This window comes from Manacus candei, unplaced genomic scaffold (assembly GCF_025592945.1).
Source record: "Manacus candei isolate 608988 ecotype Guabito, Panama unplaced genomic scaffold, ASM2559294v1 h1tg000050l, whole genome shotgun sequence".
Classification (NCBI taxonomy): Eukaryota; Metazoa; Chordata; class Aves; order Passeriformes; family Pipridae; genus Manacus; species Manacus candei.
Window position 1 is genome coordinate 36,139,650 of NW_026138098.1, and position 14,441 is coordinate 36,154,090.

A 14,441-nucleotide genomic window follows, 5' to 3' on the forward strand; every position below is an offset into this window, starting at 1 on the left:
CAAACCATTCCATGATTCACTGTTGGGAAACTCCTGGCAACTGAATACTTTGGATGCCAGAAATATAAAGTGAATCAAAAAATTGATGAGATGCAAATTCCCTGGGGGCTGATATCCCACGTGGCACAGGTGTGACATCCAGGCTGGAAGATTCCTGCTTAACAAGGTGCCAGAAGCAGTTTCCCAAGGAATTCCCTCCACACTTGCTGTGTTTTCCAAAGTCACACCTAATCCTCTTCTAAGAGTCAGGAATTGGCTACTCACACCTCCCCTGCAGCTCAGTGGGCTCTGTTGCTCTTGCAGCAGCATTTTCCTCAGCAATGAATAACAGAGAGAAGAGTTTCCTTCAGAAAAATCTCATTTAATGATTGGCAAGATCCCCCAAAATACATTTCTGTCATAAAGGTTGATATTTACTGATTTTCTTCCTCCCTTTGCAGAGCTGGTTTGTGTCCCTTAATTCAGTTACAGAATTTAGTCCTCTTGGTCTCTGATAGAAGTCCTTGAGTTAAATATTTTAGAGAATCACCCCATAAACTGGGGATTTGAGTTTATATTAGGCAAAGGAAATGGTGAACTGTAAAGGGATTTTAGTACATGAGGTGCTTGGCAGTATTCTCACAGGGAGGATCCAGTGACTGCCATGAAAAAACCTCTGAAGGACCCATGGTTTTAGCATTTATTTCCACTCTTAAGCACCAAAGACCTGCACTGTAATTGTCACTGCCTAATTAACCCCTTTCTCATTTTCTTTTGTAGCAACAGCAGTTGCTGAGACCTTCTCTTCTCAGACCAGAGGTATCACTATTTTTCTTTTTTTTTTTATTATTTTCTAAGTTTTTAAATGGCTTTTACATCATTTCCTGATAAAAACCTGTCTGTCTCAGGTAATTTTTCCCCCTGGCTCTTAGAGAAAAAGGAAAGCTCTGGCATTGTAACTCTATTTATGTTATTTTAGTTAAATATCCTAAATTTACTGCATCTTGGTATTTTCAAGGCCAGGTTGGACGGGGCTTGGAGCAACCTGTGCTAGTGGAAGGTGTCCCTGCCCATGGCAGGGGGTTGGAACTGGATGAGCTTTACTGTCCCTTCCAACACAAAGCACTCTGGAATTCTGTGGTTTTCCCCATGAGCAACCCTTTCTGTTTCAAACCTTTCAGACCCAGAGTTGTTTCCACAATAAGCAGCAGAGCAAATGGGAGATGTTGCTATCGTGTGATACAGAATAGGGATGGTTTCTGCAGTCATTAGAAGTAATTACATCATAAGTAATAATAATACTGGCAATTGCATTTGTGCCTTTTTCATCAGACATTGCTGTGTTTGACTGTTTGCACTCACTCAGTGTTTCTCTTTTACAGGAGCTGAGTATGGAGTCTGGAATTGATCCAGGGCAGGAATACTATGGGCAAGATTACTACAGTTATGAGCATGGGTATATTTTCATTTTCCCTATTTATTTCAGAAAATGCTGCTTTTCCAGGTTGGTGATGTTTATTATTATCAGGAGGCTTTTCTTCACCTCAGGATTACTTTAATCTTTGTGTCCACAAAAGCATGCACTGACAAGAAAACTCTTTCCAGAAGTTAAGGGGGTGCTTGATAACTCCTTGCTTCTTTAGCAATCTCATTATTCCACTTGCAGAGCGTGCTCCCATCTCTCACGCTGCTTTTACATTTGTGCTTTGGTTATTTCGTGTGTTTCTGCTGTCCTGGAGATTAATTCCCATCACCTCTTCCCCTTCTGAGTTCAGGGATTAATCCTCTCTGCTCTCTGTTCCCAGCCAGCATCTGGCCTTTTAAATTTCCCTTGAAAAACATCATCCTGCCTTGTTCTGATAAAGCCCATTTGACTGCAAGCACCTCAGGGGTGCTGGCCTTACAAGGGATTCTCCAGAACTGATCCCAGGGGACCTGCTTTTTCATTCCACAGTTATAAAAAAGATCCCCCAAGAAATCAGGTGGATGGAAGGAAGGTCATTGCACTTGGGGGGTTCTTGACTGATCCCAGAGACCTGGCCATTCAGGTCTGGTCATAACAACTTGTGGCCAGTTGGAATAAAAAGAGGTTTGGAGTGTGTTGCCACTAAGGAAAAAGGAATAATTATCTTCTCGAGGTAGAGAGAAAGGAGAGGAGAGACATTTTCATCCCTTTGGGATGTGAGCATGTGCACATTGACAGCCAGGCCAGGGAGGGGATTGTCCAGCTCTGCTCTGACCTGGGACGGCCTCACCTCAAATATTGGGGCAGTTTGGGGCACCCCAATATAAGAAAGATATTGAGCCATTAGAGAGTGTCCAGAGGAGGCAACAAGGATGGGGAAGGGCCTTGGTTTGAAGCTGTGTGAGGACACTGAAGGCACTTGGTGTGTTCAACTGATGAGGAGACTGAGGGGAGACCTCACTGCAGTTCCAACTGCCCTGGGAGGGGCAGAGGAGGGGCAGGGACTGAGCTCTGCTCTGGGGGGACCAGGGACAGCAGCCAGGGAGTGGTTGGAGCTGTGCCAGGGCAGGGTCAGGTTGGATCTCAGGTTCTTCCCCCAGAGGGTGGTTGGCACTGCCCAGGCTCCCCAGGGCAGTGGGCACAGCCCCAAGGCTGCCAGAGCTCCAGGAGGGTTTGGATGGTCCTCTGGGGCACAGGGGGTGACTGTTGGGGATGGGGCTGTGCAGGGCTGAGGGTTGGACTGGATGATCCTCGTGGGTCCCTTCCAGCTCAGCTGGTTCTGTGATGTGTGATTCATTGCTGTGTGGTGGGCCATGGCTGTGCTGGTGCTCACGAGGTGTCCCTGGCAGGTACGAGCTGCCGCAGTACGGGAGCCGCCGCCGGCTGCTGTCCCCGGCGGGGATGTACGACGAGTACGGGGAGGTGGTGGTGGAGAGCGACGGTGGCTACTACTACAGTCCCCATGGACCCACAGCTGAAGAGGTGAGAGGCTCTGGGGTGCTGAGCCTGCCTCTGCAGCAGGATGAAGCACCACCAAACCGTGTCAGATGTGTGTTATTATTGATTAGACCAACGTTCCTCACAGACCAGATAAGCGTCTCTTCCGTGCTGAGCATTGTCTGCCTTGCTGACGATCCCTAAAAGTTTGTGTCAGCACCTCTTTCCCTTCTCCTAGAAACAGAAAGGAATTGCCAAGTTTCTTTGACTATCCACATCTATTTTTCTACTCAGTGTAGATTTTCAGTTCAAAGAAAAATCCACGTAGCCTTAGGTAATTCCATTTTATATCGTTAACCAAATGAGGGGACCTTCCGATGTGTGAAGGGGCTACAGGGAAGCTGGAGAGGGACTGTTCATCAGGAACTGGAGTGACAGGACAAGGGGGAATGGCTTCAAACTGACAGAGGGGAAATTTAGGTTGGATATTGGGAAGGAATTGTTGGCTGTGAGGGTGGGGAGGCCCTGGCACAGGTTGCCCAGAGAAGCTGTGGCTGCCCCTGGATCCCTGGAAGTGTCCAAGGCCAGGTTGGACGGGGCTTGGAGCAACCTGGGCTAGTGGAACTGGATGATCTTTAAGGTCCAACCCAAACCATTCTGTGTTTCAATTATTCTGATACTAATATTCCACCTAAAACTGATGACTTTCCACTGAGCAACGCAGTACCTGAACTCATTATCATAAATTTCACAACTGAATGTAAAAAAAATTTAAAATGTCAGTGGCAACAAGAAGAAAGTGGAAGTAGAGATTCCTTTAAAAAAATAATCTAATTTTCATGAATCCTAGACTCTTAATCCACTATTAAATGAGAAGAAATAACATTCCTGAGCCAGTATTTTTCCCTGTTGCAGAGTAAGGTAGTTGTGCACTTGCAGCCTATTCTACAAGTAAAACTTTCCTCATAACTTTGGTAAAAAAAACCATTCTGTAACAGGTAAGTTAGTTTTGCTGCTGGGAAAAAAATGGTGTGTTTGTTCCTACTGACTTATTTTAGGGTACAGGCTTTTGCTGTAACTGTCTTTCAGATGGTAATCAATTCATTTTCGTGATTTGCAGGGGATGAGTCAAGTCAGAGGTGCTCCGAGCAGAGGGATAAGCCAGGCAGCAGGGGCTCAAATAGCAGCTAGACCTTTAGGTGGTGGGATGGACCCAAGGCGTGGTCCTGGACTGTACAGGACCAGCCAGGGCAAAAGGAGGCTGAAAGCAGTGATGCATGTGAGTCGTGTGGCAGTCAGTGCTCACAAACCGGTGGGAAGAGCCGAGTCCGCTCGTTCCCGATGGAAGAAAGCAAAGATATTCCCGATGATCCTGCAGAAAGTGAAGGGCAGCAGGAAGGATTCCAGCTATGCCAAGCTGATGTCGGCTCGCCAAGCAGAGGGAGACAAAAGCATGATCATCAGGGGAAGCTACTTCCAGAAATCCACAGATGACAGACCTTCCATGAGGAAGCTGAATCACGTGTTAAAGCGCATCAGCGTCTCCAGGAAACTTCAGGAGCCCCTTGGCAAGGATTTGGCACGTAGAGAGGAGGAGTCTGAAAGAGAGGAAGCAAAATCAGGGGTTTCAATAAGTATCACAGCAGAGAGTGAGCAGGAGGACAGTGACTATGAGAAGAAGAAGAAGAGAAGGAGACACACCTCAGATGAGTCATCTGAGAAGAGCAGCAGCTCCGGCTCGGAGTCGGAAGACAAAGACTACTTGAAAATAACTCTGGACCAAGATGAAGCCACAGAAAGCACCGTGGACTCGGATGAAGAAACTGGGCAGGATTTGGGGGATTCTGAGGACGACTCTGAGTCCAGCTCCAGCAGTGAATCGGAGGAGGACTCATCTGAAGAGGACGATGACGAGGAAGACTCGGACAGCGATGAGGATAGCAGCCTGTCAAAGAGCTCATCCACACGAAGTTCCTACAGCAGATCAGGGACCAGCGAGTCCAGCAGCCTCAGAAGCACTGAAATGTCCAGTATAAAAAGCAGGGGAGGGAGCTCTCATGGCAGAGCAAGACGCTCCAGCCAGAAATCCAGCGGCTCTACTGCATCAGGCAGTGACAGGGACACGAGCTACAGGAAAACTTCAGGATCCAGCTACAAGAGCAAAACCTCCTCCGCCAGCGTGGGGATAGAAGACACCATAGAAGAGGTGTCAGAAGAAGAGGAAGAAGCAGATGAGACAGCAGATAGTTCAAGCAAGGCAGCTTCTAAAACATCTGCAAAACCTGGAGAGGGCAAGAAAGGGAAATCAGCTGTCAGTGGTGAGGAGAGCGAGGAGGAGAGCGCAGAAGAGGCTGACACAGATGGTAGTGACAGGGAGGAAACTCTCAGTAAGAACGAATCTTCTGGCCTAGAAAGTGAAATCAGTGGGATTTCCAAAGGTCCCAATGTGAAAAGAGTGAAAAAGGGAACAAAGGTGTCCCAGGAACAGAGTCAGTCTCAGTCAGGTGAGAGCCTGGAGACTGGAGTCACGGAGTCGGAGGCCGCGGGGGATTCCACGTCCTTCTAAAGAGGAGTGACAGTAGGTGCATGGTTTGCAGTGAGGAGTGGGTTTGTTTGCTGTGCCTTCTGTGTGGTCTTTCTGCTGACTAGAGATAGCCAAAGAGAAAAGGGCAAAGCTTATTGATTCAGCTTTTGACTGTCTTAAGGCTGGAACTGTAGAAAACCAAACTGTCTGAGAGGAATATACATGTTTTAGATAGATAGATATATATATATATACACACACACACACTATATATAAACACTTAGTGATTCACGGTGGATAAAGATTAACTTCCCTGGAGCAATGGCAGGAAGAAGTGCTTTATTTTCCTGCTGATTTCCATAATATAGGTGAAGATGCATTGTGATGGTTCTTGGGTTTATTCCTTTAGCATCACACACGTCATGGAGCAAAGGAAGGTCGTGTTCTGCAGTGGCTGTGATGGAGCTCATCAAACCTGAGGGCACAAACCCCGTGTTTGTGGTCTGACACAAAAGGGAACACTGCAGGAAGGAAGTGGGGCAAAACATGGGATTCAGGGGAGAACTGGAATGATGAGGATGAAAAAATTTTAAAATCGCACATATTTTCACCTCACAGTCCCCTACTATACATTTGCTCATCTTCAGGTGAGTTCTCTGCTGGCAACATCAGCCCCCTTTGCAGGCAGGACAAGGGAAACTGCAGCACAGAAAGGCTCCCAAAACTGCAGAGTTTACCTGGGAGAGCTGGGATTGAACTGGTTCTGGATCGTGGGATTCAGGTTGCAAACCCCAGTGATGCACGAGACAGGGGTGCAGAGGGAGGGGCACCCAGTGAGCTGGGTCAGGAAAGGAAGTGGATCACATTTCCCGACTTCTGCCCTTCCTGCCTAACAGCACAGTGATTTCATTTCATTTTATTTAAACATCTAGTTGAACTGGATTCAGGATCACTTGCCTGCTCCTCTGCATTCCCGTACAGCACAACAGTGTAGCTGCACAGGGTGTTTCAGCAGGACTCCTGTTTAAACCAGGCAGTCTTTTCATCCAGCAGAATATGAAGAAAATTGTATGTCTTTGCCAGGAACAATGGGAATAGGCATCAGAGTCCCAATTTGTACCGAGTGTGACTTCTCAAAAGCTTAAGAATAATCACCACCCCTTTGTGCCTTGCATGATTTTCTTTCTCTAAAAACTGTCATTTTTCAGGTTCATGTGTGTTTTGCAGGGGGAGTTAACTGATGGTATCTGCTGATAGTGTTTGAATCATTAATTCAGGAAGGGTAGGAGCTCGTTTCAGCGTACTGCAAGGAGACATTTATTTTAAAAAGATCAATTATAATTAAAATAAGTAGTGGGGTTTGTGTAATCACTCTGTGGTAATCACTATTAGTACAAAGTCTCAGCAGCGTGGAAATTGTTTGCATTAATTCTTAAAAAAAAAATATAAATTAGATAAAATCTGAAGTCTTGTTTCTCCACCATTTTCCATTTAATAGCCAAGCATCTCCATTGATTCCACCAGGCTGGAACTGGCACAGAGCCTTATATTGAGCCCTTCTTTTTATAGCCAGCCAATTTTGCCGACGCCGTGCCTGAGAATTTCCCTTGTGGAGGTCCCGAGCTTTCCTCTGCTCGATGTGTTGTGCATATAAAGCAGAGCTGCTCAGTGCCATTTCTGCACTGAATCCACAATGGAGTCATGGAAGAAAACTTCTAAGGCCTTCCCAGAACTTACACATTAGAGTGGTCTCTTGAAAGCGTTGCCTCCACAGCAGCTTCCTCCTCAGCGCCTTCCAGTTCCCGTGCGCAGCCCAAGGTGCACAGACCGAGTTAGGAAAAACTGATATGAGTTATTAATTAATTAACAGATAGAAAAAGGGCAGGGAGATGTAAGAAGTGGCAGGGGAGGGATGTAACGACTTTTCTGTTTCTCGTCAAACAGTGGGCCAAAAAGAAAAGGATCAAGTTGATAGTGGACCCGGAGTATGAGACCAGCTCCACGGGAGAGGACAGCGCTCCCGACTCGGGCCAGAGGAGCCGGCTCAGCAACCCCAGCGTGCAACCCAACGTCAACGGGAACATCTACATCGCCCAGAACGGCTCCGTGGTCAGGACCCGGCGCGTCTGCCTCGGCAATAACTTAAAAACCACGTCTCCTGCGAGGCTGGGGAAACAGTTCAAGAAACTGGACAAGCTGGCGGTGACGCACGAGGAGAGCGTCCCACTGAACACGTTGTCAAAGGGACCTGCTCCCAGTGACAAAATGAACACAAGACCTTGCAGTGTCTCCTTTGCTGCCTCTACTATAGGGGCCGAAAATATAGTAACAAAGCCTGGGGGGTCCAAAATGAAAAGCACAGAAGAGCAGGAGTCAGTTGTTGACCACGAGGATGTCAAAGAGCCCTTGGAGTCGCACAGTGAACACACACAGTCAGACGAGGAGGAGCTCTGGATGGGCCCTTGGAACAACCTTCACATACCAATGACGAAACTGTGATCTTAGTTCCCTTTTTTTAATTTTCATTTTTACTTCGGTTTATAATAAACTGCGCTTTTTATTGTCACCCAGGGGAGATGTCCGAGGTTTGTGTTGTGCACATCCGTCCTCTACAAACGGCACGCTTTAAACTCTCCAAACACAATTTGCACTCACATTTGTACCGAATAATTGTCCTCCCCACCAACTCTTTTGACAGGCTCCCATTTCACTAAACAATCCCTGGTTTAAATTAATGAGTTCTTTTGGATCTGGATTTCTTGTTTTAATAAACAGTAAACTACTAATAAATGCACAGCACCATTTGGTTCACTTTTCAGGCAGTTCTATACCTGCCTAGCTTGTTTTTCTGTATGGTACTTGTGGCTATACTGTTTAGATTTGGAAATTGTCTATTTATGTTCGAGATTTATTATCCAGAGCTCTGCATTCTGAACTCAGAGTAATAAATTAAAAATAAATCCATGAAAGTCAATGGAGCAAATCCTCGGCTGGCTTAAATTTGAGTAACAATTCCAGAGTCGATAGGGAGAGAGCAGTTCATGCAAACAGAGCACCTCGCTCAGTGCCCAGCTGGAAAACGTGTGGAATCAGAGTTCCTGAAATTACAGCACTTGCCACGTAGAAAAGTAGAATAGAAAATGAAATCAGATAAAAATTGCAAAGAGGAAGGAGATGTGTAGCAATTAATCATATTCAGAGCTACCTGGCCATGGTTTGTTCATTTTCTTCTGTAAATGAGCTCGTTCCAATTTTCTTCTCCAGTCAATTTTTCATCTTTTCACCTCTTCCCACATCAGTTCTGTTTGCTTCTTTCTACGGTCTTTAGCTGCAGTTTTTATGCTCCAGCAGTAATTGTCATCCTATGGCTATATTCCCACGAAATAAGCCGGGATGATACACGAGCCTGGGTGATAGAAGTAGGCATTAAAGAGTAATTAATAGGAAGGAGATGGATCCATTTCCAAGCCCAGCTGGCTGTTGGGTTGAGCGGTGCAATCACCATTCCACTCCCATAGTGGTGAACATAAACCTGCTGAAAAGACAAATGGATGACAGGGGGAAGAGGATAAAAAGGGAATATTTTATGAGGGTGATATGCACAGACAGATCTGTGAAGGGCAGAGGGTGTCAGAACACACACACACACAGTCATTTCCCAAACTTTCAGTGCACATTACTTGGAAAATGCACACCATAAATTTGGGCACGTGCTTCTGATTTCTGTTTGTACCTCAGAGTAACGAGTTGAACAGGGAGCTGAAAAATGCCCCTGTTTGTAGTCACCAGTACCCAAAAGGCATTGATACAGAGCAAAGTATTTCTTCTCCAGTGTGATATAAGACAGAAAAAGTGTCCTGTCGTGTTGTGCCAACTTTTTTTCAGCATAAGATCAAACTAGCTGCGAGAATCATATGGATTGTTCTGGAAAGACTGGAAGAGTCGACACGTGCGATCAGTAAGGAAGTGATTGGTGGCGTCATCCTTCTTCCCCTGTTCTACAGCTGAAGCTTCACCACAAGATGTGGGTGAGGATGGTTCTGCTCTGGCAGGAAATGGACTTGTGCTGCTGTGCTCGTGTTCGCTGCCCCTTTTCCACAGGTTCTGCTCCTCCAGACCCCTCGGGATGTGTGTCTTTAGGAGCCGTCCGCATGTTCTGCCGATGTAAACGTGACCTTCCTGTCAAATACCTCCTTCTCGAGCTGAGGTTTCTGACCAAATATTTTGAGCAATGGTGCTTGTTTTTAGGCATGAGAAATGCAATGTAGCCTATCACACACGAGGGAAAAAAAAAAACCAAACCACCGGGTATTTCTTTTTCTTAACTCTTTTATCTTGGCATATTTGCACTTGGTACCTAACAAAAAAAACCCAGCTGTTTGGAATTTAGCTGGAGGCTGGACATACACATAAGACTGATGGAAGAAAGAAAAAAAAAATCTATTCTTTGAAATAACTAGTAAAATGTTCTATTTTAATCCTGTTTAAGATACTGTTATTATTTCACTCCCTGATTTTCGTTGCAGAGTCTGTCAGTTCTGTTCTTACCAATATTTCAATGTGCTTTGGAGAGAAACGTTTTCTCCCAGTTGCTCTCAATTTTCTGAGGGAAAACCAAGTTGTTTCTTTATTTCTAGAGACTCAGAACTCTACCAGCTGTAACTCTGAGAAGGATCCTCAGGCTGGACACTGGTGGTCAGTAGTGCTGTCCGTGCTTCTCAGAGGCAAAACCCCTCAACACCATCTCCTTTGTGCTGTCCAAGCACTCAGAACCTTTCCCACAATGCAAAGAGCATAAGAAATTCCACTTTTTCAGCAGTGGGGGGCTGTGTTATCTGAAGTTTTAGCTCGATTGTAGCTAAACTTTCCAAAGCACTGTTGGCTTTGTAAAATCTTTCACGTGTGGGTGGGAGGGGGTGGGTGTATTTTTTTTTTCTTTTTTATTTTCTGTGGATGTAATCCTGTAAATTAATACAGAACTCCCAGCTTTGCTTTCTGGGGATGGCACGCTGACAGAGTGATCCAGTCAAAAAAGTCACTCCAACTGTCCCTTTGGGAAGCCAAGCATTAGCAATGGCTTTGGATACAGTAAGTGGAATAACAACAGATCTGTGTCTGGGGATATAATTTACAGCTATTTAACCACTGAAATTTGTCAAGCTGAGGCAAAGCACAAGCAGCTTCCCCTGGGTGGCAGAACTGCTCGCTGGCTGATGGATCAAGGTGATAATCATCAGCCCTGCCATTGATTTAATTTGGACACTCCTCCAAGCAGGCACTGAGGATTTTGAGGTTTAGCACAGCACCTGCTATGTTTTCACTGGGAGGAGGATTCCAATGACCATTTGTAGGGCTGTGTAATTCCCACTGGGAGGCAGGACAAGGAGAGCCAGGTGGAGAATAGAAATAATTTTGGTTTCTCCTTTCTGTATATACTACAATGGGCAAGACTATAAAGCCCCACCTGTTGGGAAGCTTAAAATATTTCTGTATTAATGGTGAGTAGTCCTTGCACCCAGGATTTGGTGTGAGGGCAAGGACAGTGGGGTGGTGGAAGGTGACATGTGTCTCTGTCTTGGTGCCTTCTGCTGCCAGAGATGTCCCAGCACATTCATTCAGCATCCCCCCACCACGGGCTGAATCCTTCCAGAACCTGCTCGTGTAGCTGGAAAACTTGCCCAGTCAGCAAAATGGAAAAGTGCTTGGGAAAAAAAACCAAACAGTGAATTTCTAGCAATGGGAGAACAACACCATCCTGAGACAAATTTCAGCTTATATGGTGGACAAACACATAGTGGGAATGGGCTGGTTTGGACCAGTCACAACCTGCTGACCCCCCAAATGCTGCACGAAGAAATGGGGACTTGAAGACACACCTGAAGGACAGGGCCATCCAGGGGGACCTGGACAAGCTCGAGCAGTGGCCCCTGGGAATCTCAGGAGGTTTAACAAGGCCAAGTGCTGGTGCTGCCCCTGGTTCAGGAGAACCCCTGGATCAATCCAGGCTGAGGATGAGCAGATGGAGCAGCCCTGGGAGAAGGCCCTGGGGGTGCTGGTGGGGCAGAGGCTGGACCTGCCCCGGCCCAGAAACCCCCCGTGCCCTGGGCTGATCCCCCAGCGTGGGCAGCAGGGCAGGGGGGGATTCTGCCCCTCTGCCCCTCAGGGGAGACCCCCCTGCAGAGCTGCTCCAGCCCTGGGAACAGCCCAGCAAGGACATGGAGCTGCTGGAGCCAGTCCAGAGGAGACCCCAAGAGGATCAGAGGGCTGGAGCAGCTCTGCTGGGAGGAAAGGCTGGGAGAGTTGGGATTGTTCAGCCTGGAGAGGAGAAGCTCTGGGGTGACCTGATTGTGGCCTTCCAGGGCCTGAAGGGGCTGACAAGAAACATAGAGAGAGACTATTTCCAAGGGATGCAGTGTCAGGACAAGGGGGAATGGCTTCCCACTGCCAGAGGGCAGATTTAGATGGGATATTGGGAAGGAATTGTTCCCTGGGAGGGTGGGGAGGCCCTGGCCCAGGTTGCCCAGAGAAGCTGTGGCTGCCCCTGGATCCCTGGAAGTGTCCAAGGCCAGGTTGGACAGGGCTTGGAGCAACCTGGGCTAGTGGGAGGTGTCCCTGCCCATGGCAGGGGGTGGGACTGGGTGAGCTTTAAGGTCCCTTCCAACCCAAACCATTTCTGTTTCTGTGTTTCCAAGTTACTATTGACTGTCTCATGGTTTATAGCCTGTGAAAGACTTACATTTATTACAAAGTATTGATAAACCTCAAGGTCTGATAAACCCAAAGAGGGTGCAGTTTCTCAGATGAATTTTGAAGGCAGCTGGTGCTCAAAAGCCCATCGGACGAGGACTGAGGAGTAGTGCCTTTTTTCTTTATTACTGGCAGAGGAGAGTTTCAGTCATTTCCCTCTTTGGAGTGGGAGCAGTGATCCCAGCTGATCACATGATAAAGCTGTAGCAGGGAGCTGGATCAATAGTGTAGCAACAACATGAGCAGAATTGGGTAATTCACTCGTAGCGTCACAAAAGCGAGGCTTTCAGGGTGGCACAGCTGGAGTGGAGTTTATCTTTCTGGCAATGATTGTTGTAGTTTGTCTTTCTGGCAATGATTGTTGCTCTTTACGGGATAAAATTGTATTGATCCTTTCACTATCACCCAGCAGGAGCAACTCCAACCCTGCTCCCAGCCCCGCCCAAGCTGGCTTTGGACACTTCCAGGGATCCAGGGGCAGCCACAGCTTCTCTGGGCAACCTGGGCCAGGGCCTCCCCACCCTCACAGGGGAGAATCTCTTCCCAATATCCCCCCTAACCCTGCCCTCTGGCAGTTTGAGGCACTGTGGGCAGAAAGGGGATGTTGCACAGACCTGTTGGTTTTAACCAGTGTTTGGCTTTCAGGAGGTCCTGTTGAAACTCTGGCTCTGGACAGGCTGATCTTGCTTGGAGGGGAAAACAGCTGGTAAGTTGTTTGTGCTGGATTCAACTGGATTTGGGAAAGGGGCAGTGTCTGTGCAGTGGCTGTTTCACAGCTTTTCAAAGGGCAAAGACAAGATCCTGCATCAAACCATTAAAAATCCTTGTCTTTGCCTTCACAGCTCTGCAGAAGCACTTAAAGAATAGAAAATATCACATTTTTAGGGCCACAAAGCTAAAATTAACCTGTTTTAGTGTATGCCACCCTAGATTTTGTTCTCTGCTCCCAGAAGACTGTGGACATGGTACCAAGAGCAGGTTCAGGGCTTACCTGTTTGCGGGGCAGGTGTTCCCTGTGTGTGGTGGAGAAGTCCAGTCAGAGGTTCTGGGGGTGATTTTGGGGGGGCCAGGGACAGGATAATTACAGAGAAGGGCAGCTTTGGTGCAGAACTGAATGTTGTGTGACAATGGAGGGAGGTTTAGTTCTGTTTCAAGAGCTTAGGGAGAGTCATAACACCAAAGTTTACAGAAATGCTGCTTTGCTGTGATTATTTTTGGTATCTGAGAAAGAATTCTTTCCTCAGTAAAGGTCACCAGGGGAAGTTGCATTAAGATCAGTATTTAATCTGATTAATGTTTCACAGGCAGAAAGATGATTACTTTCTAATGTATTGTATTTCAGACATTAGACAGCATTGCCCTCCCAGCATTCACAAAGAGCTCCTTTATTCTAATTTGTTGCCTCAGAAATGTGGGTGAGAGGCTGTTTTAATGAAAAAGGGAAGTGCAGTTTTTAAATACATAAAATCCTGAGCAGGGTCTGCCCTGATATGGCATCACACAAAGGGAGAGGGAGTAAACAAAGTGGTGAATGCTGATTAATCACCACAGTTTAAATGAGGAACACTAAGTCTAAGGGGTAAACTCAAAACTTTATACCATTAGCAAGCCAAGTGAGAATAATAAGCGTTTGTCTCTTCCATCAGTTTAATCTACTGATACACATTTTTGCCTTGCAGCCTGAAAATTCTGTATAGTCACCCTTACCAATATGTAGAAATTAATGGAGTCTGAGGATGTGAATTCTGAGGAGGTACCAGGGCACAAACCTTGAAAGACCTTCCCTGTGTGGGGAAACAGGGGGTGGGGGTGGGACTGTAAGGCCAGGAGAAGCACAGGAAGGGGAGGGATGCTCCCAGGTCTCACATTCAGAACTGTGCTTGGCTGAGCCAGTGCTCCCTTTTTAATTTCCTTGCCAAAGGTGAGGAAGGGCAGGAGAACCAGGAGTCTGCCCAGGGCATGGAGAGATACAGGGTACCACGCTGGGCACTGGGCTGCCCAGACTAATTAAGCTGCCAAGATGACAAATCACAGTCCAGACCTGAGGAACAGCCCTGCCCTCGCTGGCCAGGGATTTGCTCTCCTCCTGCACATCCACAGACACCCTCCCATGGCCCTTCTCCATCTCTGAACGTGAGCCATGGCACAGAATACTGGACAAAACACATCTTCCTGTTAAAACAGGCTGTGGAGAGACTGCTGGAAGTGAAGGATGGATATCCTGATTATGAATGGAATGTACCTCCAAGGGGAGGGAACACAGCACACGGGCTGGAGGTGCAGCCCCAT

General features: G+C 47.0%; 1 protein-coding gene across 13 annotated transcripts in view; it reads left to right on the top strand.

Annotated features, from left to right (window-relative positions):
• The window catches only part of PCDH15 (protocadherin related 15), a 670,595-nt gene extending 662,400 nt beyond the window's left edge, over nucleotides 1-8,195 (top strand). For 10 of the 13 annotated variants that reach the window (XM_051799597.1, XM_051799600.1, XM_051799596.1 and 7 more), the window contains 5 exons: nucleotides 760-798; nucleotides 1,362-1,435; nucleotides 2,794-2,926; nucleotides 4,002-5,268; nucleotides 7,350-8,195. In XM_051799597.1, coding sequence (XP_051655557.1) covers nucleotides 760-798; nucleotides 1,362-1,435; nucleotides 2,794-2,926; nucleotides 4,002-5,268; nucleotides 7,350-7,396 — 1,560 coding nt within the window. In that variant the 3' untranslated portion in view covers nucleotides 7,397-8,195. Of the gene's footprint in view, nucleotides 1-759; nucleotides 799-1,361; nucleotides 1,436-2,793; nucleotides 2,927-4,001; nucleotides 5,406-7,349 lie in introns of all 13 variants that reach the window. The other 3 variants (XM_051799610.1, XM_051799611.1, XM_051799613.1) reach the window with 2 other exon arrangements.
• Nucleotides 8,196-14,441: the final 6,246 nt, after the last annotated feature.